This window comes from Acomys minous (assembly GCF_964271855.1).
Source record: "Acomys minous genome assembly, chromosome: 13".
NCBI lineage: Eukaryota > Metazoa > Chordata > Mammalia > Rodentia > Muridae > Acomys > Acomys minous.
The window spans coordinates 72,425,990-72,452,594 of NC_140495.1; the positions used below are offsets into that span (position 1 = coordinate 72,425,990).

General features: G+C 37.8%; 1 protein-coding gene across 6 annotated transcripts in view; it reads right to left on the reverse strand.

The window, feature by feature from the left end:
• COL19A1 (collagen type XIX alpha 1 chain) overlaps positions 1 to 26,605 on the reverse strand; it is a 324,524-nt gene that overhangs the window by 160,637 nt on the left and 137,282 nt on the right. For all 6 annotated transcript variants that reach the window (XM_084755183.1, XM_084755182.1, XM_084755181.1 and 3 more), the window contains 2 exons: positions 24,966 to 25,019; positions 23,107 to 23,142 (listed from right to left, as the gene is read on the reverse strand). In XM_084755183.1, coding sequence (XP_084611309.1) covers positions 23,107 to 23,142; positions 24,966 to 25,019 — 90 coding nt within the window. The remainder of the gene's footprint in view (positions 1 to 23,106; positions 23,143 to 24,965; positions 25,020 to 26,605) is intronic.

Here is a 26,605-nt window from a genome sequence, read left to right on the forward strand (position 1 = left end):
AATTATAATTAGTGTTTTCATAATATCTCAATGAAGCAAAGCAATCAGAAAATTATGGTCATGCTTTTGAAAAGTAAATAGTGTGTCTGGTGTATAAATCAAGAGAATTGGGAAGCCAGTGCACTCTGAAGTCAGGAGACTACAGAGCATCACAAGCAAATACTTAATAGTGAGGAAGAGGAAAATAACCACAGTTTGTAGAGATTCTCCTTGCATCATATAGACCTTTCCTTCCAAACTCTCCTTTCCCCAACTCATCCCATTATTACAGCCTGCAACACCAGTAGGCACTCCCTGGGAACCAGCCATACTAGCCAGGGAAGCAGGAAGGCTAGCTGTAGTTCCTCACATCTTGCTCTTCTCCTCCAAATCCCTCCCCCCCCCCTAGCATCCCCAGCTCTGTAGCGGACTACCTGGTGCACTCTCCCCTCCCACTCTCCCATCTCTAATGGATCACATAGGTCTTATACTCAAACTTTCTTCCTCCAACTCTTTTGGGCCCCTCAGTGACTCACTCAGCCCATTCCCATTCCTAAGTGTCAGTGCCCAATACCTAGAAACACATTTTACCAGAAAACCCCAGTAGCCACACCTATCAGGATCCCAGAAGAATTTACTACCAGGCAATCCAGGGCCCCCACATTCTAAGTCCAGAGAAGGTAACAGAGGGCAAGAAAAACAATACAAAACAAACAAACAAACAAACAAAAACCCAAAAAAAACAACCACCCAATAATGACAAGACATACATCAGAACCCAGAATTACAGCCTTCTAAAACCCAGAAGCCTAGATGCCAGTCTAAAAACACAATTTATGACAGTCAGGAAAACAAATGCCTCCACTAGAGCTCCCAAAATTTACCACAGTGTGCCTTGAGAATTGCACCATAGTTGAAGCCCAAGACAAGGACCTAAAAAGACCCTTCATGAATATGATAGAGGTCCTTTAAGAGAAAATGGATATATCTCTTAAAGAAATTAATGAAAACACAAACAGCAGAGGGAAATGAATTAGAAGGTTCAAGAGCTGAGAATAAAAATAGAATCAAAGAAAACTCAAGTTGAGGTAAAGATGGAAATGAATTCAAACAGGAACCTCAGAGTCAAGCCCACCTAAAAAATCTAAGAGATGGAAGAGATAATCTCTGATACTAAAGGCATAAATAGGAGAAATGAATACATAGGTAAAAGAAAATGTTACATCGAATGAATTCCTGGTACAAAATATCCTGGGAATCTATGAAGAGACAAAAATTTAAGAATAATTGAAATAGAGGAAGAGGAAAAATCCCAGGTCAAAATCATACAAAATATTTTCAAAAAAGTCACAGAAGACATTTTTCTACTTTGAAGAAGGAGATACCTATCAAGATACAGGAAACATATAGACCATCCAATAGACTAGACCAGAAAAAAGTCCCCTCAGCACATAATAATCGAAACACCAAATGTGTGGAACAAAGAATAAATGTAAGCTGCAAGGAAAAAGTACCAACACATAAAGGCAGACCTTTTAGCATAACAATTCATTTCTCAGTGGGGACTCTGAAAACCAGAAGGGTCTACATGTATTTTCTACAGACCAGAGATGACAGCCTAGACTACTAAACCCAGCCAAATTTTCAGTCACAATGGGTGGCAAAAATAATACATTCCATGATAAAACTAAATTTAAGCAATATCTATCTGCAAATCCAGCCCTAAAGAAGGGGAAAGAAGGAAATCTCTAGCCTAAAAGATTAACCACACCCAAAAAAACACAAAGATTAAATAATCCCAGACCAGCAAATCAAAAGAGGGGAAAACAGCCGCAACAGCAGCAACACACACACACACCCCCCAGAACAGCAATATAACAGGAATCGACAAACATTTTTCATTGATATCACTCAACATCAGTGATTCCCCAATAAAGAGATGCAGATTAACAGTGTAGATATATAAACAGGTTCCATCCTTCTGCTACATCCAAGTCATAAACTTTAATATCAAAGACAGATGTCACCCCAGGGTAAAAAAAAATGGAAATGTTATTCAAACAAAAGGACTTGAGAAGCAAAAAGTATAGACATTTTTATGTCTGTTTTGTTTTGTTTTTCGAGACAGAGTTTCTCTATGTAACCATGGCTGTCCTGGACTCACTTTGTAGACAAGGCTGGCCTCAAACTCACAGTGATCTGCCTGCCTCTGCTTTCCAAGGGCTGGTATTAAAGGTGGTTGCCACCATGCCTGGCCTAGCCATTTTAATATCTCACAAAAACAGACTTCAAAACCAATCAAAATAGATGGAAAAAGGCATACACACTCATCAAAATCCACTAAGAATACATTGCAATTCTTAACATCCGTGCAGCAAACACAAGGTCATTCAAATTCATAAAGAAATATGATTATAGCTTAAATCACATATTGGCCCTCACACACTGATAGTGGGAGACTTCAGTATCCTACTCTCACCAACAGACATATCACCCAGACAATAACTAAGCCAGAGGAATGCTAGGGCTGACATCATGAACCACATAGAACTACCAGATGTTTATTAAACATTTCACCCAAACACTAAAGAGTATACCTTCTTTTTAGCACCTTATGAAATGTTCTCCAAAACTGACCATATACTTAGAGACAAAGCAAGTCTCAACAGGCATAAGAAAATTGACATAAAACCTTGCATCTCATCTGACCACCATGGATTAAAGCTAGATATCATCATCAACAACAGAAAGAACAGAAATTTACAAACTGAAAAACTCACTGCTGACTGAAAATAAAATGGGCCAAGACCGAAATTATGACAGAAAGCAATGGGTTTTTTTTAGAATTGAATAAAAATGAATACACAACATATTTAAATTTGTGGGACACAACTGGAGGCAGTTCTAAAAGGCAAGTTATAGCACTAATGTATATATTAAAATACTTAGAACAGTCTCATACAAATAACTTAACAGCACACTTGAAAACTCTAGAATAAATGAAAGAAATCACACCCCAAAGGAATATATGTTAAAAATATTTAAACTGAAGACTCAAAAGAAATAAAATAGAAACAACAACAACAATAAAAAGAATCAATGAAACAAAAATGTTGATTCTTTGAGAAAATTAATAAGATTGACAAACTCTTATCCAAATTAACTAAGTTAACTAAAAGGAAGAGAAAAATATGCAAATTAGTAAAAATTAGAGATAAAGAGGAGACATAACAACAAGCACTGAGGAAATCCAGAGGATCATAAAGAAAGACATACTTAAAAACCCTGTACTCCAGAAACTGGAAAATCTGAAAGAAAGGAATTTTCTTGACAAGCATAATTTACCAAAGTTAAATCACAATCAGAAAAGAAATTTAAACAAGAATGGTGACCCTCAGAGAAACAGAAGCATTCATTAAAATTCTTCCATCGAAAGAGCCCAGGGCCAGATGGGTTTAAACATAGAATTCTACCAGGCTTTCAGAGAAAAGTTAATGCTAATACTCCTCAAATTATTCCACAGAATAGAAACAAAAGGAACATTGCTCAATTCATTTTACAAGGCCATAGTTATCCTGACACCCAAACTGCATAATGATGTAACAAAGAAAGAGATTTACAGACCAATTCCCTGTTGCGTATAGATGCAAAAATTGTGAGTATAATACTTTCAAACAGAACTCAGGAACAAAACAAAACCCCATGATCAAACTGGGTTCATTCTAGACATTCAGGGATGGTCCAACGTGTGTAAACTGAAAAATATGAATAAATATCACCATACGGATAAGTAAATCAAGAGACAAAGATGACATGATCACCTCATTTAAAGCAGAGAATGTCTACGATAAAATCCAATCTTCTCTATGATAAAAGTCCTAGAGAGATTAAAGATCCAAGGGACTCACTTCAACATCATAAAGGCAGTTCACAGCAAGTCCATAGTCAATAGCAACTTAAATGGAAGCCTTCAAAGCAATTCCACTAAAATTGAGCACAAGACAAGGTTGGCTACTCTCTCTCTATTCCTATTCAAAACAGTACTTTAAGTCTTAGAGCAATAAGGGTTCTGAAAGCGATCAAGATGATACAAGTTATAAATACAGAAGTCAAAGCATCTTTCTTTGCAGATGAAATAAGTGTATAAATAAATGACCCTAAAAATTCCTCCAGAGACCTTCTACCCCTGTTAAAAAACTTTCAGCAACATAGCTGAATATAATATTAACTCATAAAAATAAGTAGTTCTTCTGGACAAAATGGAAAAGTAGACTAAGAAAGAAATCAGGAACAACACCTTTAACAATAGCCTCAATTGACAAAAGGTTTCTTGGGGTAAATTTAACTAAGCAAGCGAAAGATTTGTTTGATTAAAAACTTCAAGTCATTGAAGAAGAAAGATATTAGATAAAAGATTTCCTATACTCATAGATCAGTAGGATTAATACATCAAAAATGGCCATCTTAAAAAAAAGCAATCTACAGATCCAATGAAATATCCATCAAAATTACAACAAAATTCTTCACAGAGATTGAAAGAACAATTTCCAGTTTCATACTGAAACATACACACGCACGCGCACGCACACGCACACACACACACACACACACACACACACACACACACACACACCAGGACAGCTGAAACCAACCTGCATAAAAAGAATAATTGCTGGTGGTATCATCATCCCTGACCTCAAATTGTACTACAGAACTATAGTAATAAAACTAGAATGGTATTGGCACAAAACAGATATGTTGATCAATGAAACTGAATGAAAGGCCTAGACATACATTCACATGGCTATGGATACATGATTTTTTATAAATAGGCCAGAAATATTCATGGAAAAATTACACCTTCAACAAATGGTGCAGGTCAAACTTGTGGCTACATATAGAAAAAAATCCAAATAGATCTATACTTACTACCCTGCACAAAATTCAACATCAAATGGATAAAAGACCTCAACATAAAGCATGAACTTGACTGAAGAGGAAATGAGTAATAACCTTGAACTCATTGACATAGAAAAAGACTGTTTGAAACTGAAAAAGACTGTCTGAAACTGAAAAGCTTCTGCACAGCAAAGGACACCATCATTGAACATCATTGAACATTGGCAACGTACTAACTAGACATCTGATAAAGGGCTAATATCCAAAATATATAAAGAACCCAAAAAATGGATATCAAGAAAATAAATAACCCACTGAAAATGAGGTACAGATCTTGACAAAATTCTCAAAAGAGATAAAAACAATTGGCTGGAATTACTTAATGTCACTAGACATAAGGGAGATGCAAATCAAAACAACTTTGAGATTCCATCTGACACCAATCAGAATAACCAAGATCAATAAAACAAATGACAGTTCAAGCTGGGAAGGGTGTGGAATAGAGGAATACTCATCCGTTGCTGGTGGGAGTGGAAACCTGTAGAGCCAATATGGATATTGGTGGGGCAGTTCCTCAGGAAGATGGGAAGGCGTCATCCTACCACAAGAGCACTGTGACCCAACCATGGTCACTGCTCCTCTATTCATAATAGCCAGAAACTGGAAGAACTTAGATGTCTCTCAACAGATGAGTGAATTAACAGTGTGGGACACTTACAGAATGTAATATTACTCAGATTTTTAAAAAATGAAATCATTTAGGATTGAAGTTTTTGTGGGTGGAATCTTGTCCACCAGGAGTCTTGTCTACACTAGAGGGTGTTCTCTTCAGTGTCCATGACTAGGAGTCTCAGCTAGGATACCCCTAATATCCTCCCAGAAGCTTATCTTGACTTAGGTCTGCAGCTTGTCAATGAGATGCCCCCACCCACAGTTTCTCTTTTCTCCGCAGGCCTTCTGCACCCCATCCCTGTTTGATCTCCACCCTTATTTCTCTCTGTGTTCTCTCTCCTACTTTGTTTCCTGCCTACGTGAAGATGTGCAGAGATAAAGATAGAGCAGATAGAGCAGAGACTGAGGGAATGTCCAACTAATGCCTGGCCCAACCCATGACCCAACCCGTGAAAGATAGCCAACCCTTGACACTGTTAATGATAGTCTGCTATGTTTGCAGACATGAGCCTAGCAAAGTTGTCCTCTGAGAGACTCCACCCAGCACCAATTTGAGATAGGTGCTGAGCATCACAGCCAAGCACTGGGAAAAGTGTAGGGAGTCTTGTGAGAAAGGTTAAAAGGATGTAGAGGTGACAGGAGCTCCATAAGAAGACTAATAAACAACTAACCAGGGCACAGAGGGGCTTGCTGAGGCAGAAGCACCAGCCAAGGACCATGCATGGACAGGACCTAGGCCCCGTACACAGATGTAGCCAATGGGCAGATCAGGCTTTATGTGGATTCTTTAGTAAGGGGAGTGGGGGCTGTCTCTGACATGGACTCTGTTGCCTCCTGTTTGATAACTTCTGATGGTGGGACTGCCTCTCCAGGCCACAAGGGAAGAGTTACAAAAAAGAGATATAAAATTCATAATATTAAAAGGATAATATTAGGGGTACATAGTCAAATAATGCTCAAGCTATTTTTTATGTTTGTGTTTTTGTGATATTGAGAATTGAGCTTTGTGGTGTTGGGGATGGGTCATATTCACGTTAGGCAAGTGTCTAGTGCTGAACTATCCCTGGCCCTGGAGCTAAGGAAATGACAAATCTCAAAGGAAATGGTAAAATAGATTATGATAAACTTTTAATGTTAGAAGTGAGACTTATAGTCTTTTTTCAACCCCTAAATGTTAATAAGTGACATACTGGAGGTAAAAATGAATAAAAGAATGCTTCATGATAGAGTCTGTTTCTTGACCTTATGCACAATGTCTCTTTAAGTTTTTCCTCAAAATATGACTTTATTAATAATTTAAGTAATAAAGCCCTGATTGCAGAATCAGAATATTGGATAGGATTTTCCAATCAAGGAGATAATGCTACTTACCCTAAAGCAGTCAAATCAACCAGTCACAGTCTTGACAATAGTTGGTATTAACATTGTTATTGCTGAAAAGTTTCAGGACAGGGAAGTCGATCACCTGTCCTAAAGTGATAGCTAGAAAGGAGGAACATGCTCATGCTATGCTCACGACAGCATTTTCCATTTTCCAGGTTATTTTTTTTTCAGTGCAGATGATATAACAACCTGGCTGTCAGTGCAGCGAAATGTATTTGTTCCCTTTACCTAAGAAGGTACAGTACCGAGTACCGAGACCACATTAAGTCCTGTTAATCCTGGACTATGCAGTTATAAATTAGACAAGGATTGTGTCCTCTTGGAGTGATTTTATAGACTTTGTGGGTACATTTTCAGATAATGAAACTAAGACATAGATTATCAAGACACATGGCCAGTTTGAAACACATGTCAGCATACTGCCGACACCACACTGCACATGCCCCTGCTGTGTTATAAAATGCACGGATTCTCTTCCTTGCGAGAGAGTGAGCATTGACAAAGTTCCATTTTATCAGTCAATATGAGGTTTGACCAGACATACTTTTAAAAAATGCTTAAGTAGGATTAGACTAATTTTGATATATATATATATTTATGGCTTGAATTATATGCACATAAAACTTAAAAAGACTTCTCCGCTTTATAATTCTCTAATGCATTTGAGATGCATTATTTTTCTCTGTTTTTCTAGATAGCTTAGCATTTCTTTAACATGAAATGAAATAAGTCTATAGTAAAAGTCCCAAATTGTCGATTTATTTCACTTTCAGCAAAGTTTATCATTGAGGTTTAAAATGTGTAATTTAGATGTTTGGTGAAAACAATTCGAAATGCCTTCTGAAAAAAGAAGCAAAGTATAAACTGAAGGGCAGAATGGGCTGTTCTTAAGTCATTCATCTAATGGGAGAGATATAAATCATGCCTGTGTCAAACGAGCTGACTGTAAGTTTTCCTAAAACATAAATCTTTTCTGAGGCTAACACATAAATCTTTCAAAGACTTTAAGCATTGACTTACCTATATTTCTGAAAAATATATAAAAAATAGTTTTACGTTATATAGGCAGTTTCTATTTTTACTTACATTCATGAGAGTCTTTACATACACATACTTTATTTGCATCATTGCCAGACCTTCTTTCCACCCATATAAGCAGCTTTCACTCTAATCAATTAATTCACTTAGAAAAGTCTTTGACTCAAAAATTTTAAATTACTGTTTTTTTTTTTAATGTAAGACTTAAAAAGTTTTTTTACTCTTATTTTACATTTATGGGTGTTTTTCCTGCCTAATCTCATGTATATACAGACTTTGAAGGCTAGAAGGCAGTATCAGATCCCCTGGGACTAGAGATAAAAGTGGTTGTAAGCTGTCCTGGGGGGGTGGGGGCGGGGGGGGGTGGGTCTACACAAATCAAGGACAATGCGTGCAGTGAACCTAGACCCCTGTTCAGATACAGTCAATGGGCAACTCTTTCTTCACAGTTGTGTGGTGGGGAGGGACGGCCTCTGACATGAACTCTAGTGTCCCCATTTGATCACTTCCCCTTGGTGCAGGCACACAGAGGAAGGGGAAGCAGGTGAGCCGGATGAGACCTGATAGGCTGTGGTCATTTGGTGGGAGAGGAGGTCCCCTTCTGTCAGAGGTCTAGGGGAGGGGAATAGAGGATAAGAGGGAGAAAGGATGGGAATGAGAAGATAGAAGTGAGGGGATAGCAACTGGAATGTAATTTGAATTAATTATAATAAATTAAAAAAATATATATGTGTATATATATATATATATATATGTATGTATATATATCAATCAAGGATTCAAGGTAATCTTAGATTGAATTGTCCCTCATTCATAATGATATAAAGATTTATGTGTACAAGTAATATTTATGTCACATATATTCTACAGAGCAGATGTTGATTCTCGTCAGAACAAAATTATCATGACTGAGATGTACATAACATAACATTTTCTATTTTTATTTACCAAAAAAGACCTGCCTATAGCTCCTTTGAGGTTTAAAAAAAATATTATTTAGCTAGTGAGTTTGTGACTCTAATGCAAATCACTTCTTATATTACAAAATTAAAAAATATAACGAACGGTTTCCTTGGAAATAACTAAATGTTTGAGTATAGTACTAAGTAATTATAGTTAAGCAAATGCTTGTAGACTATTTATATATTATGATCAGTTTAAAAGAGACTAACTTTACCTAACCGGGTGATTAAACTAGTTGAAGGCAGAGCCAGCACTGTTTCCTTCTGTATTTCCTATGCTTGCCACAGTGTCCACATGTGCTAAGCATTCAAGTGAGGGAGGAAGGTGGGAATATATCATGTCATTTGCTAAAGAACTCTCTTTGTACATACCAACTTAGAGAAAGAATTATTTCAAGTCTTGTACATCAGGGCCGTCTGCTAATTGTGTGCCATTTGATTTATAAATGGCCAGCTGAAAATTTCCCTCCATTGCCTACTGTATTTAGGGTGGGAGGCATGCTCCCCTCTCTTGATGCCTCATTTTCACTTTAGCAAGGTTAATCTGGGCCCCAAGGAGCTCACATTGAAGTATCATTTAGTGAGGATGGATACGGCACTTTTGCTGCTGAGTGACTTAACCTTTGACCTCCGTGTAATCATTTGGTGCCATGTGGATGGGTATTTAATAACTTCCCAGTAAGAGAGGGCCAGAACAACACAGCCTTGTTCCTGGGAACTAAAATTAGGACATATATCACATGAAATATCACTCTTGTGCCTCCCTCACCTGTCTCTCTTCTGACATGACACACAAAGGCCAGAAGAGATGGGAGTGGGGGAAGGGAGGTCCAGCCAACTGTTTCCCTTCAGTCATAGCCCTATCTGGCTTCTGAAGCCACTGCTGGGTACATCAGTAAACCCTTAGTTCAAAACAAAAATGATTTATTTTTCATTTAAAGGGAATTTACTTAGTCGTAAAGTGTGGGAAGAACACAGAATACCCACAGTTCAAGAGCCTACACACAAAAGCCTACATTTATATAAAATAAATGACAAGTGATAACTGTGACTAAATATAAGGGTTTATAGCAAACATTCAGTGTAAGGAAAAGCTAATGTTATTTGTGTCAATTCAAACAATATGAATGAAGAAGGAAATCACTAACCTTAAAGGTCAAAATCTTCATGGTTTCCTAATAACTTATCAAAAAATTCCCTTGTACTATAATCTTATATAAATTACATCACAATCAAGGAAATGTTAATCATATAATAAAAAGTGGTCTTCCTATTTAGACTTGATGTTACTTTTTTGGCATATTATGAATCTCAACAGAAGAGATTCTTTACACTCAATAGTAATTTAGTCTTTGAAACATGTTGACATTAAGTTGTAGGCTGCCTAAAATCTGGATATGATATTTTAGAAACAAACTGATTCTTAAAAGTGATTTCTCAGCAGACCATTTTATAATTCATAAAATAAATTATCATTATTTATTAGATTACTCAGGACTGTTTTCCCTAAATGATATCTATTGTGTCTCAACATTTGGCAATGATAGTAGACATATTACCGTTTCTGTAATAGTTGTTATCAGACAAGTTGAGGAAAATTATAATTTAGTCACAGTTCTTGAGCTCATAGTTTAAACTGTTTGATCAATATGCAAAATACATACAGATATCACTACACTTTGTTTTTAGTAATCTGTTCAACGGGAGAACTTCAGCTAAAATCATGGTGCTATCCAAATTTGGGTTAATAAAAGCAAAGACAACCAAAGGCAGCAATTTGTTTGATATTTTGATAGATTATGTACTAAATCTACTTTCTAAGAGTTCAACAAAGTGCTAAGAAGTGGATGAATGGATACAGCTAGGATTTATTATAACCATAGGAAAGTTTCTATAAACTGTAGGTCAAAGACTCACCTAGTGTATACTTTAATGATCACTAGACATATCACAGGGATTGCAATTCAACATCCACCCACCCTCACTTCCCTGTAAGTCTGAGAACATTAAGCAGATTCAACGTGCAGAGGCAAGCAATACGTTACAGCTGGTGATTATTCTGCCTTTAAAAAGCTGAACAGTGGGAAACTTTCAGAGAAAGTGACTTAAGAAGAAACAGAAAGCTTCAAGAAACAAATGGCCTTGAGGAGTTAAAAACAGAGTCAGTGAAAGAGAATTCTTTCAAAATATGCCCTTTTATCAGTTTCATCCAATTTTTTTGGTAACAGCTAATATTTATACCAACTCTGTTAGAGTAGAGAAATCTGGTAAGCTAAATTAGTGAGGCTAATACAACATTCCAAAATTAAGAAAGAAACTATTCACTAAGCACCAGTTGTTTCTTGAGGGCAAACAATATGTCAAGCACTGTTAGACATGTTTGGAATTTAAAGAAAATTACTTTTTAAAGTGAGCTAGTGTGACACCTGCATTCAGTGTCTCACCATATTTAACCCATATTGTACTAATAGGCAATGAAGAGAACTCTCAGTGACTCTTGCTTTCCTGTGGTTAATACTCAAATGCAGAAGGAAAAATGAAAATGAAACAAACACAATAAGCAGATTTTCTAAATATGTTAGAGCATAAGAGGAGACATGGAATAAGAAAACACGGATCATATGATAGATATTAAAAATTCTCGGGTGCCTTTAGAACAGGAGGAGAGCCTGTATGTCATTGAGAGGGGGATGAGAAAGCAGAAAATGTCTCCAGGTAAGAAAATTTAGCTGTGTATGCTTCAGGAAGGACAAAGAAGAGATGTGGAGCTCCTATAGTGGGAGTTGTGCTTGGAGGTAGGGGAGCAGGTAGAGAGAGAGATTATGATGTTGTCAGAAAGAAAATAATATCAGACAACTTCAGAAAGCCAGTAAGAACTTAATTCTATAAGACTTTGTAGGCCATTCTCAAATCAGGATAAGACACTGGAGATTTAGAGTAGAAGCGTAGCCAGGAATGCTCTGCTTTCTATATTTAGAAAAGGCACAGGGATAAGGGTTCAGTGGTAGAGCTTCTTCTAGTACCTTCATGGCCATGGTTTCAATTCTTAGGAGAAAATGAAGCATCAAGGCAGACAAAGGGAGTAGGGAGGTGACAGATTGGTTACTGAAATAATCAAGAAACACATAGTGATAACTCCAAGTGAGTGGGTGAGAGTAGAAAAGTATGTGAGAAGAAATCAGAACCTAGATACTAATCAAAAGTAAGGCTAAGGGAAGAAATGAGTTTATATGATTATGTTTACAAAGTCAATACAACTACAAAAATTATATGTAATTCAGTTAAAACCAAATGCATCATGAATTTCCAGAATGATCTATCAGCTTCTATTTGAACAAAACACAGATAATTATCAGTTATGGGCTAAATATAAACACATATAGCAAGGCAAAAGGACACATCATGAGTCAGGAAGCAGTATAAAAAGGTATTTCTTTTTTCTGGTTTTTGTTTGTCTTTTCACGGTGACTGTGAACTCAACTTCCCATTTTGGGATTCTGGAGGAATCAATCATATATATTCGTTTGAGAACGCTTGTGAGAGGTGACCTTTCTGCTTTAATACCATTGACCATTAGTGCAATAAGAGTTAGAAATGGTGAGTCACTGAAGGCAGCTGTTATATTTGCCCTCTTATAAAAAGTGATTTATGGGGCTTCTGTCTCCTCTGGGTCTTTCTATCCTCCCCCCCCCCCACCAACCCTGAACTCTTCTACAAGGCTACTGGCACTCCACCTAATGTTTGGCTGTAAGTCTCAGCACCTGTTTCATTCCGTTGGTGGGGGGAGTTTCTCAGAGGACAGCTATGCTAGTCTCCTGTCTGCGAGCATAGCGGAGTATTGTTAATAGTGTCAGGAGTTGGCTCTCTCCCATGGGGTGGGTCTCATGTTGGGCCTGACATTGAATGGATAATTCTTCAATTTCTGCTCTATCTTTATCCCTACACATCTTGTAGATAGGGTAAATTTCAGGTTGAAGTTTTTGGGAGTAGGTTGGTGTCCCCCTCCCTCTGCTAGAAGTCCTGTCTGGTTAGCGGGTGGCCTTTTCTGTGTCTATGCCCCCTGTTATTGGGAGTCTTAACTAGAGTCACCCCAATAGCCTCCCAGGAGCTTACCCTGTCCTAGGTCTCCAGCTTGTCCCAGAGTTGCCCCTGCCCATGGTTTTTCTTCTCTCTGCAAGCTCTCTGTTCTTCTGCCCTCTTGCTCTTCTCACATTGCTCCCCACCCTCATTTCCTTCCTCCTCCCTCTCCTACCCTGTTCCCTCTCTTCATCCATTTCTGCTCTCATTCTCTTTCCCCTTTCTGAAAAAGAAACATCCTCCCTTGGACCCTCCTTGTCACTTATCTTCTTTGGGTCTGTGAATTGTAGTGGGTTATCCTGTACTATATGGCTAATATCTACTTATGAGTGAGTACATATCATATATGTCTTTCTGGGTCTGGGTTACCTCACTCAGAATGGTATTTTCTAGCTCCACCCATTTGCCTACAAATTTCATGATTTCCTTGTTTTTAATAGCTGAGTCGTATTCCATTGTATAAATGCACCACAGTGTCCTTATTCATTCTTCAGTTGAGGGACATCTGGGTTCTTTCCAGCTTCTGGCTATTATGAATAAAGCTGTTATGATCATAGTTAAGAAAATATCCTTGTTGTAATGTGGAGCATCTTTTGGGTATATGCCCAGGAATGGTATAGCTGGGTCTTGAGGTAAAGTTATTCCCAACTTTCTGAGAAAGTGCCAGATTAATATCCAAGGTGGTTGTAAAAGTTCGCATTCCCACTAGCAATGGAAGAGTGTTCTCCATTCTCCACAGCCTCGACAGCATGTGCTGTCACTTTAGGTTTTGAAGAGGGAGGGAGGATGAGACTAAGAGGAGAGGATGGAGCGGGCTACAATCAAATGTAAAGTGAATAAATAAAAATTTTTAAAGATTTAAATTTTTTTCTAGTGTGGGATGGGGTTTCTATAATCTGACAATTTAACCAGTTTTCTCCTGTTAAAAACAATATCAAATCATTCTACTGTAGTTTTGTCTAATATGTAAATCATATTACTAGGCATAATATGTGTGTGTGTGTGTGTGTGTGTGTGTGTGTACTAACAACTATTGGAAGATACTGGAATACAATAAAAGTCATGGAAATGCAATAATAGTAGGCAGATAGTGAACTGGAGTTAATATTTGGAAAAAAATTAAACAGCATGAGATGGTTTTATTGTTTTAAAGATGTTTAGTCTGAGCACAGGGTCTTATCTGCATCACACAGTAGCTAAAGGAAAAGCCCGCAGACAACTAGATTGAGAGATCTAGGTTTAGAGTTTTGAGAAGTGGTTTGAATCCTTCCTGGCACTGCGGCCATTTAATACAGTTCCTCTTTTCCTCGTGCTGTGTGGACCTCCAACCCTAAAATTATTTTTGTTGCTACTCTATAACTGTAATTTTGTTAATGCTATGAGTCATAACATAATATCTGATATGTAGGAGATCTGAGATGCAACCTCTGTGAAAGGATCATTCGACCCCAAAGGGGTTGCAACCCACAGATTGAGAACCACTCGTTCAGGACAAAGGCCTTCACTGGAAAGTAAATGGGTAGTGGTTACAAAGCCCTGCAGAAAAGTTTGCCCCAAATTCTGAATCTAAATACTGTTTAAATCGCTGGCTGATCTTGTCCAGTTGAGGGAAAATAATTTTAAAAGTGGGGTTTGAACTACTGCCAACTAGAAGGGAAACAGTTTTGTAATACAAATTCAGCTAATATAACTCATTAAAATTACATTATTGATATTAAAAGAAATATAATAGAATATAGGACGCCTGTGCTGGTTAGTTTGTGTCAACCTGACACAAATCCAGTCCTATCTGAGAAAAGGAATCTCAGCTGAGGAACAGCCACCATCTGATCACCCAAAAGTTGTATCTTGATTGATTATTGATATGGGAGGGTCCAGCACACTGTGGGAGATTAGCAAATGAGCCTATGCTGTGCTGTGTAGGAAAGAAGGCCAAACAAGCCACGGGGCACAAACTAGAAAGATGCATTCCTCCATATCCTCTGCTTTAGTTCCTGCCTTTGAGTCTGCCCTGACTTCCTAGACTGTAAGGTGAAATAAACACTTTCCTCCTCAAGTTGCTTTGTTGTTTCTTGCAGCAACAGAAAGAAATTTATAATGGAGTTTCTCTAAGCCACCATTCACTGCGAAACATGAGAGAAAATTACTTGACATACTAGGAAGTATATAAACATAGCCCATTCTACAAGTGCAAAACCAGACAACCAGCTTGATGTTACTCATGATAGATTTATCAGAGAACTTTTATAGCATCTATTAACACTTAAGAACAAAACCAAATTATCAGGAAGTAAAGGGAAATATACTGAATAATAATGTAGAAAATATTAACAAAGAAATAGCCACTAAAAAGAAACTAGCTAAAAATATTGTCGCTATTAAAAAGTTCACACAATGAGTTTAAGATCAAACCAAAGACAGCTAAAACATTACTGATGCTGATAGCCGTGTACTAGAAATGATCCCCTCTAAAGGGGAGAAATAAGAAAGAAAACAATAACAGAGGTTAATAGAATATTATTTTAAAATCCAACAATATAAAATTGATATCTCAAAAGAGAAAAAGCGATAATAGGGCAGGAAACATACTTGAAATGATCAAGTTTTCTCCAATTATGTGAAAGACATAAATTGAAAATTTCATGAAACTTATTAAGACAGAGCTAAACATACACACACCTAGCTGCTTCATTATCAAAGACCTAAAAAGTGATAAATAAAATGAAAACAACCTATGAAAAAATTAGACATTCTGATTGATGGGTTCTTAACAGAAATAACAGAGCCTTTAAGAAGAAGGGAGAAGAAGAAAAGGGAGAGCCTTTAAATTAGTAGTAAGACCAAAGCCCCATCCTTCACTAATATGATAAAAATATTCAACATGGCCAAGTAGGGCTTACCCTTGGGCAGCGAGGCAGCACACACTCAGAAAAATATAAGAGCTACTTTACCATTTTAAAGTGTTGAAGAAAAAAAGAGTATATGTCTATTTTAATATCTGCAGAAAATAGCATAAGTTCAACATCTAGACTTCTTGAAAAGTCTGCCCAAATAAAAGCAGAAAGAAATTTCTTTAGCCAAATCCAAAAATAGAATAAACCAATCACAAAAGTTTCTGGCTTAATGTAAATCTCTGGCACATTTAGATGCAAAAAGGCCAGTTCCACTATCTTCTTTATCCATGATTATTTAAGCTACCCCCCCCCAAAAACCACAAACAAAATACAAGAAGCAGGTCATATTTAATATGAAACTCATACACTTCCACTCCTGTGTCATATGAGGATGTTTAGAAAGAAGAGAAAATTGCCATAATCTGAGGCTAGTATGGTGAGCTATAAGTAAATATATGAGACTATACAAACAAATTTGGTACCTTACCAAGTTGTAAGTACGTGACAGCATGAAAAAGGAGTATTCTGAGAGAATAACATTTTCTGCCTCTTGGAAAAGCTGCTGTCTCAGCATAATGCTGGAGTGGTCTGTTCTTTTTCTCATTGTTTTGTAATATTTCCCATACTATGTCCCAAAGCCTCATAAGTACTTGAATGTGTTTCGGGCCTTTGAAAGCCTTAAAACTCAAATATTTAACAATGTTAAATATTGTTGAGATGTAGTTGCTTTTAGAGTTCTCATAAATTGACAAAGAGGCCAATAATTCATATAGCTACTTTGGAGAGGAAATTTAGACAGCATATTGTTATATTAGACAAGTCACTTTTGTCATGCTATGGCTTTACTTATGGTATATAACCATGACAGCACTGATGTTCATGAGATATGAGCACAAAATGACACATTGCACATTGTTAGTAAAAAAAAAAAAGCATCAGCAGGAAAAGTCTCATATATCTTTATTGGTGGGAAATTTTTTGCCTATTGGAAGATTATAATTTAGAAGATTAAAGGAAGAATAAATACAACCTACAACACTTACATGGATAAATCTTAAACCCTGATATGGAATAAGATATAGGAAATACTTGTTCCCAAGAGAATAGCATGGTTGGAGACAGTATAGTCCAACATGATTTTAAATACACACCCCTAAACATAGACATGTGGTAATCAGGAGTCATTATTAACATGGTGGTTTCCTTAGAGTGAAAAGAGAAAGGTAGACATCAAGTAATATTTTTCCTTGTTTAAAATTATAGGTTATTAATACTTTTTTACATTAAATAATACAGTGTTGATTATGTTCCACATTCTTCATCTAAACAGGAAAGAATCCATGCCTGCTACTGTAACCTGGACAAAAGCCTGTATCTGGAGAGATCACAGGCCATAGATAAGACCTTATTATTGTTGTTTTCTAACTGGTCATGTTGTCAAATTGCTTCTTAACTATTGATTTGTTTCAATAGTGTTGTGCTACTCTTATACTTGGCCATAGAAACAGTGTGTAGCAGCAATTTCCCTACAAGTTATTGGCCAGAGAGACCCCAGAGCCACTGAAAGCAATGGAGATCATTGTCATTGCTTTTTCTTATCCACATTAACTAGATGGTAAGGCCCTACTGCTTGAGACACAGCACATTTGGGTTGCAGAACCTACCAGGAACCTCTCTCTGCTGAGTGTCTTTCATAGCATTAGAATGTACTATGCAGGCTCCTGGGTGAGAAAAGACAGCAACAGCCTTGCCCAGTACTGGATACTGAGTGCTGTAATATTGACCTGCCAGCCAAGAAGTTCCTACTGGTGCCATAGTGATGAAAGTGTTTGTGGAGGTGACGCGTCACTGCCCTGATTGGATTTTAAGCCTTCTGTATAAGAAAGAATTCACGACTGGCTCTTTAAACATAGTAAAGCTCCAAGAATAGGGAATTCATAGGCCTATTGACAAGGATTTTCTACATGGTCATGCTGTCAAACTGCCTTCTAAATACTTATATCGACATTCTTCAACCTCCATCAGAGAAATTTGTTACTGCAGTGGGTAGTGGCTAACACAGAGGAGCATTGTTGTTCAGAGTGCTGACAGCAAGAGACCGAGTACTTGGCTGTAGGTGAGACATCTATACCAATAACCCTCTGCACAGACTCAGGGAATGTTTTAAAAGAGTGTTAAGAAAGATTCTAAAAACTGGAGAATCAGCATACAGATGGGTGCTGTGAAGTAGGGTGTTCTGGACATGGCATGGCTATTGAATATAGGAAATCACAGTGACCGTGTTTACCTTCACAAGATCCAGGCAGTTAAAAACTCTAGCATGTTCTCAAGGCTGACCATTTGACATTGGACAACTGATTGCTGTGCTCTTTTCTGGTGAAGACGGCATTTCTCCTACTCTCAGTATCCCTTAGTTTCCTGTAGTACTTTGTGTAGGGTTGAGGCCTTTTGAGCTTTCCCCTATCCATGTTAGCATGCCTATTGGTTTCTTTGAGCAGGTTATATTCATGTATTTCGTATACATATATGTATATATATGTATATATCGTGTGTGTAACAACAATTAATGAAAAAAGAGGCCATGAATTTGAAACAAGAATGTGTATATGAGAGGGTTTGATGTAATTTTATTATAATATAAAGTTTTTTTCTAGCATGGAGGAAGAATGACTCTAGGCCTAGCTGATGGTTGACGACTGTCTAAGGAGGAAGAGTCACTTTTTTGGGGGGCTTTCATATTTAGGGAAGATACTTGGACAAGGTTTTGTCGACTGTGCTCCACCCCTAGATTCACCGAATTGTTCTTTAGGTTATTCCTTGAGGTTTTGTTATTAGAATAATCTGGAAAAGGATTAAAGAAGGCGACTGGGACAATTGCAACTTTATTCACATGATGACAAAAGCCAAGTAGGTTGACAGAATAATTAAAGATTAAAGATAGAAGAGACAGAGGTAACTACCACTCAGCTGTATATTTTCAATTCCCAAATTATCCCTCTTTCTTCCCTCTGTCCTTCCTTCCTCCCTCCCTCTTTCCCTCTCTCTCCCCTTTCGAAACTTCCTTCCTTGCTGTATCTTCTTTCTCCTTCTCTACTTCCTTTTTTCTACTTCTTTTTTTTTTTAAGTAAATATTTCCTCCTCCCTCATGTGGTCACTTTGGTGTTATGTCTCTATGGCCTGTGAAGGTGAATCTACAGAAGGATCTAAACATTATCAAAGCAATTCAACTTTGGAATCTGACCAAGAACTGCCTTCATCAAGTAAAAAAGGCATTTATTGAAGAGTGCGCTTGGAAACTACAGTGCCATTTTGGCCAATCTTCTTGCTAGCCCAGTTCTCTATGTTGGTTTCCTAAGACGTCAGGTACAAGGAAAAACAGCCAGTGGTTGTGATGTGGCAGGGAAGGTAACAGCTACTATGACTGGATCTTTCTAGTTAGCCTGCTTCCCTTCTTCTATTCTTCATATCATGTCATCAACTTTACATTTCTTTATTCCTTGCAAATTTGGCTTCACTTACTCCTTTATCTACTTTCCTCACTGAGACCCAACTATAGATGCGAAGGTAGAGAGTACAAATAAAAGCAAAATTAACATTTAATGAAAATAGATGCTTTTGTACGCTGTATTAGATTACTTACAGTGTGGCCTTACTTGAGTTTTAAAATGTAAACTAATAGCCAACGCAGGGTGATGCACAGGGGTGTAGAGAAATAGCTGCAAAAATCTTAGCCCTTCACAACCTTCCTCCGTGCAAAAACGCTATCCTCAATTACTATTTCTCTTCATTCATTGTTAAACAAAGCTGTATATTAAATTAAAATAAATAAGTATGGGGTTGGAGAGATGGCTCAGTGGTTAAGAGCACTGACTGCCCTTCCAGAGGTCCTGAGTTCAATTCCTGGAAACCACATGGCAGCTCACACCCATCTATAATTTGATCTGATGCCCTCTTCTGGCATGCAGGTGTCCATTTAGATAGAGTACTTATACACATTAAATAAATAAATCTTAATAAATAAGTACTATGATTTAGATGAGAAAAAGTATCCAGCCTATTCCTTGTCTTTACTTGGCTCAGCTGTGTAAACTTGGATGCTCCTCAGTACCCTGTATATCAGAGTTGTCAGTGCTGTGGGCTTGCTTAAGAAAATGAAGCCTCGCTGTTAGACTTGCTGGTGGATTACAAATATGCAGAGTTGAAATTCATCCCTCACAATGGAGTAATCAGGAATCAAATACTAGGTATTACTGAAAGTCCTGAAAGCAATCATGTTGGGTATTTCCGATATAAATACCAAGTAGCGAGTGACTCCAAAATGCTTGTTCAAGAATTTCAAGAGGGAGCTGTAGAGAGAACCATTAGGTGTGCTTTCAAGACAGTGGGTCTCAAACTATGCAGGGCTAGCCTCAGAAAAACTTAAACTGACTTCTGCATGACTTTTCCCAAGAGATTCTGACATCAGTCCTATATACTACAGGCTAAAAGTTATGTATTTTTAAAAAGTGCCTGTGCTGATTTGGATATTAGGTAAAGAGAGGGAAGCAATGATCTATGAAATAAGGCGATGAGCTAGAAAAAGGATTAAGCCTTGTTTGATCCATGGACCAGGAGTGCCATCAGCTCCCAAGTGGCTACCTGCTGAGGATGTATAATTTCTATTCTCAGCTCCGCACTTACAGAATAAAACTATGCACTTGAATAAGATTCCCTGGGTGGCTCCTATGCACTTAAAATTTTGAGAAGCATTAAGGCATCTAGCTGAGCAGGAGTTCTCAAATGGGTAAGTTAAGGTTGTAATTGAAAGATATTCTAGCCCTAATCCCCTCTACTTGACCAAGTAGGCTTCTCTCTTGATTTTTACTAGTGTGTCTCTCCAAAGATACCTTTCTTTATTGCTGTGCATTCAGTTGGATTTCAAATGGAAGCCAGAGGACTCCAACGTTCTAAAAAGTTTCTGAGCAGGAAGACAGCTTCTCTCACTAGTTTCCATAAACAATGGTTTTCCACACCAGCTTCATTTTTAGCTCTACTTTGGGACTTAAAAAATGCACCGTTACAACATTAGACTTATTAAATTAGAATTTGGAGGGATGGCGGTCCAGTGTTGGTATTTTCCAGAGCCTTCCAGTGGGTTTTAGTGGGCAGCTGGCTTTGAGAACTGCTAAAGATGAGCTCTCTGACTTAGCCTTGTCTTGTTCAATATATTATAGAGCAGTTAGTCGTTTTGACTTTCCGGAAGACTCATAATAGTTGCTTCAATTAGTAAAATATTAAACTGCATTCTAAGATGAATTAAATATTTAGTTCGTGCAGGCTGATATTAATCTCAGTTCACCCCTATTTATAGATGATGGTTGATTGTCTACATGAGGAAACGAATCGATGGCAAGCATGTCAAATAGTAATAGCCACATATATTATTATTTCATTTTATAAAATGCAATATTATTTTTAAAACTAGGGTTTGGGCTTGCCATATCTTAAGACACCACAAAGCAAAATATCTTAGCTTTGTGTCTGTAAGTGCATCCGAGATGAGCTGCACAGAGAGACCACCTGGATGTGTTTCTTAGGCGAAAGGAATAAACTGCCATAAACATGAAGAATATAGATAAAGTCCAATGCAATTTCCAGGCTGAGGGTCCAAAACTCCATTTTAAGTGAAATACAAGCAAACATCACATACCAGCCTTAAAATGGGAGTGTAAAGTGACATTAGAATCCTACTGGACTGCCTCATTCAGCTTTAATTGAAGAGGAGGTGCCTAGTCTTAACTGAGACTTGATAGGCTATGGCTAATTGATATTCATGGGAGGCCTGCTCCTTTCCTAGTAGAAACAGAGCAGGAGTGGACAATGGCTGGGAGAAGAGGCAGAAGGGAAAACTGCAGTCGGGATGTAAAAATAAACTAATTCTACAGAAAAAGAATTTGGCTTTTAAAAGTAAGTCCGCTGTTTGGTCTCTTGGGTTTTCTATATAACAAGAAATGTCTTTTTTTTTTTTTTTCCTTAAATGCCAGTTGGAAAATGACGTGAGCAAGACAATACTTTCATTCCATTTGGGCTGTTCAAATTCTAGGAAAAATACATGGTATAAAAATCACAATCCTTCAAATTCCTGTGTTCTATGCATAACAATGCTCCAGCCAGTATTCTGGGGAACATCCTTAACCCTGACCTTCTGCATCATCATCGGTCTTTGGATTTTAATGACTTCATGCCTAACTTATGTCATTGATAGTATCAGCATGAAATGTGAAAGACTCAATCCTTTAAAAAAAAACTTTCTTTTTTCATTAATCTTAGAATCTTTTAAGTTAAACAAGAATATTTAATGCTCTATGAAGAAAATTTGTATTAGTAAGTTTTATATATATGGGAATGCTCCATATATTTATGATCGAATACTTCAGAAATGATGGAATATTTAACTGAGAACTAGCCTATCATGCGTCCATTATAACTTTTCTTATGAATCTGTTGCCATTTTATCATTTGCAAATCTTAGAAGTAGATCATGGGGGAATAACTGGAGCCTGGCAGGTTTAGGGACAGGTAGCAATCAGTGTGAAAGTGTAGCTCTTGGCTGTGTGTGATGGCATACACCATTAATCGCAGCACTTGGGCAGAGACAGGTGGGTCTCTATGAGTGCAAAGCCAACCTGGCCAACATAGAGAGTGCTGAGCTCTGGCTGTGCCAGTGGTGCTCACTAATGGTATCTTTAAAGATATGAGAGCAACACTCATTTTCATATCCTTGAAAAAGAAAAGAAGAAGAAGAAAAGGAGAAAAAGGAGCTGTTCTTCATACTGGATGTTTATATCTGCTGTCACTTTTGTAGTTTTTAGGCCAAGTAGAACTGTCTACTTCCATTTATTCATAATATATATTTTATTACAAAATAATGCCCAGTCAACCACAGGGACGTGATTATGAACCGTGGTAGGGATGTTGAAAATTACTTGAGGTAGATACTGATTACTGACGTCTGTGAAAACGACCCTTAAGTCTTCGGGTCAAGTACTTCACTGCTCAGGGTAGGAATCCATCTTTAAAACATGAAGGTTTGCTATGCGTATTACAAGTCCAATATCAATTCCTGTAATACCGTGTGGCTTAAATCATATTTCAGTCATGATGTACTATGAATAGCCAAAAGAACATTTCAATGTTGATTGTTTTTCTTTAGGAATACTTACAGTTAAGGCTGGTGGCCCTGGAGGTCCCATGTCACCCTAAAAGAGGGGAAAGAAAAGTTGCGATTATCAGCAGCACCTTTCTGCACATTATTTAAGAGGTTATGGAAAGAAGCAATATAAACATAACCTTTTCTGACATTTTCATTTATTCTTTGAGAATTGCATATGATATGTTTTGATCATATTTCTCCTCCCTTCCTCAATTCCTTCCAGGCCCTCCCTTATTTCCCTACTGCCAAATCCATAATCTGAAAGAACATAAAAATAGAACTTTTCTTGATAAAATTTTCTACACATTGAGAGCTGTATCATGTTCCCTTTAGGGCTGATGGTCTAAAAACTGCCTCGTGTGCCCTCGTGCTTTCTGCCGTAGCAAAATGTGTTTGGAAAAATGAAAATAATCTATTTTTTTTATTCTTTTGACTACGAATCCAAAATTAGAAAAAATTATCTTTCCAAATATGGTTAGTTGCCAAAGGAGCAGCTGGAAAGCGTCATAGTGACAGATAATTTTTCTGACAAAGTTAGTATGGAGATCAGCAGAAATAATAAGTGGACCCCCACCCCCGTGCCTTCCAGCTGCAAGGAACGATTCCCACTGCCTCTCCTAGGCTCTGCTAAATGCACACCACGCATGCCTCCAGCTTTCAGAGGCTTTCCCTTCATCGGTGTATTTTCCAGGGCTACAATTGCTTTGCTGAATTGTGTGAATACAGGTTCCCAGGTGTGTGTGTGTGTGTGTGTGTGTTGACTATGAAAAAGTCTTTGGAAATCTGGGCACAACAGTGTACATGTTAAATCTCAGCACTTGGAAGGGAGAGGCAAGAGGATCTCTATGATTTCAAGGCCAGTTTCATTGACATAATAAGTTCCAGGCCAGCCAGGATTACAGGATTACCTGGTGAGACTCTGGTTTTTTTGCTTGTTTGTTTGTTTGCTTTTGTTTTTGTTTTTTTAAGTAGAGGAGCCTGAAAAAAGTATCTACAAGTTCACGATGTGTCTGTCACCTGTGTTTTACTCCTGCAGGAGCTCTACTCATTTAATGAGACCTCTGTCACCAAGACTGAGCGCCCTTGCTGCTCTTTTTGTTGCTTTGAACATTATGGAGCCCATGAGCCTGTGGAGTGTGCCATGGGACTGTCATGCTAAGTATATCTAGGATTTTCTCTTTTTCTCATTAACTTAGCTATCTTAAGTTTTAAGACATGGCCTTGTATATTCATTATTCGGGGGACCGTCACAATAAAAAAACAGTTATGAAGGAACTTAAATCCCCGATTACCAAGGACTTATCTGTGAGATCAACTGTAGTGCAGAGATAAATATTTAAGGTAGATAAAGAATTCTGCATGTGCTGAGCATGAAGAATAAAATGCAGACATGTACAGCACTCATGAAATCAAGATTGCCTAATTTCCTTATTCAACACAAAATGCCATTTTAAAATGGTATATGGGGAAAACACAAGGGGTGGAAGATTTAATCTAAGGCTGAGGTACAAAGTTAGCTTCCTTTCCCTATCAAGCCACCTTCCTAATCATTAAGGTGACAGCTTGTCCTTGTTGGCTGAGTTTCCTGACATAGGACACCTCTGCTAATGTGGCGATGGAACACTTCATGCTGTCAAGCAAAGGTGCCAAACAGGAGGTTTTACTCTGTTGATGTCAGCTAGTGATGGTGTGCACCGTCTCTCACACTAAAGCAACTGAAAGGCTTTTCTCACTTAGAAGCTTGTCACACGACAGACAGCCTTCCATCATATTCAGGATGTTTGCGCAGCCAGACAGGATCTCAATTTTCAGGGGGTGGTGGTGGTGGTCTTAAAATAAGATCAGGACACTTTTAGGTAGAAACAGTACCTTTTCTCCTTTGGGGCCAGGTGGACCTTGAGGACCCGAGTCACCTTTCAAACCCTGAAAAGAACAAAATGAAAATAATTCACTATGCAGGAGTCACCAAAAGCTTCAATTTCTGACAAATTATTAGTAACAAAAAATGAATCATGCTTTCCTGAACTCCCAAATCCCATTCTTTCCTTTGTAGTGTGGAAACAGGCAACTGGCACCAGTGTGATAAGCAACATCTGCGCTGCGGTGGCTTCGGATACATTAAACCAGTGCGAGGCCTCAATATTGCATATTTGTGCAACTTTGCTTCCTGCTAAAATTACATTAATTCACCATCTGGGGGAGCATCACTTAGATCTATATGAGCGTTTAAGTATCCTCTTTGGATTAAATTTGTGAATGTTGTAAATACCTCTGATTTAGCATTGATTTAGCCTTTATAAAGCTTGCCAAAAAAATTCACGAGTTACATCAAAAAACATGTTCATGTCTCTATCAAGAAATGTAATTATTGGGAGGAGGGCCCCAGAAGTGGCATTCTTTCCCTGTCATTCACCAGGCTGGAGTGAAAATGTAGCATCTTGCCCATTTGAAAGTATGTTTTAGTTTTCTAATTCCTTTCTAAATCCTTCCTGGATTTATAAAGATATCAAATGGAACTGCATGAGACAGAAAATTTGTCAGCTAAATATTTTCACAAATCCTCTGGATTCTTAGGTGTCTTAGGGGTATTTAGTTCGCGATGGACACAGCAGTTCTACAGCGGAATGTGCTCACAGTGGAAACAGACAGCAAGACAGATAGGTACATCCTGATTGTGTGGTAGATAGGGAAGGCATCTTCCTTCATTTTTAACACATCTGGATAAGGGCGAAAGAATATCAGAAAAAGGAAGCATTTGGGAGTATTGGTAACACACAGTAAATCAAACATATTACAGCTCCTAGCTGAGGGATCTAGCTATCACTGCCACAGAGTTTTGTGGTGAATAAACAAGTCACATTCCAGCACCTACAGGTGTTCAATATAGAATCCAAGAGCAAACTGAAGTAATAAAAAATACTTACATAAAACAATTTTGTTGTACAGAGAATGTCAGATGACAACAACAACAACAACAACAACAACAACAACAACAACAACAACAACAAAACCCATCATTCACTTTGCAAACCAAACCAAACCAGCCAACTTTGAAATGAATAAATACCTTAATATATTTTCATCATTATTTTAGTATTTACTTAATAATATTTGAAGTGCAGCACTCTACTGTTATGTCTACTGAATGTCTATTTTTTCCCAAAACAGTAGACGCTTGAGAGCAAAACCTGGCACAGAATATCCCGACCACTTCGGGGGTGCCGACTGCCATTTCTGTGAATGGATTTTTATCTTTCATCCATCCACTTATCTACTAAACATTTACCAGGTTCCCTGTGGTCACTCACTACCCTAGCCTCAGCGCCCGCACTGTCTGATATAGTAGTTGCACACTGGTTGGTGTTCTCCTTCAACCCCACTCTTCTCAGTGAGAAGGACTGAGCCCAGAGCCCAGAGCCCAGCTCATGTCATCAAGTTCTTTACTACTGAGATGTATTTACAGTTTGGTTTATGGTGGTGCATGCCTTTAATCCTATCACTCAGAAGGC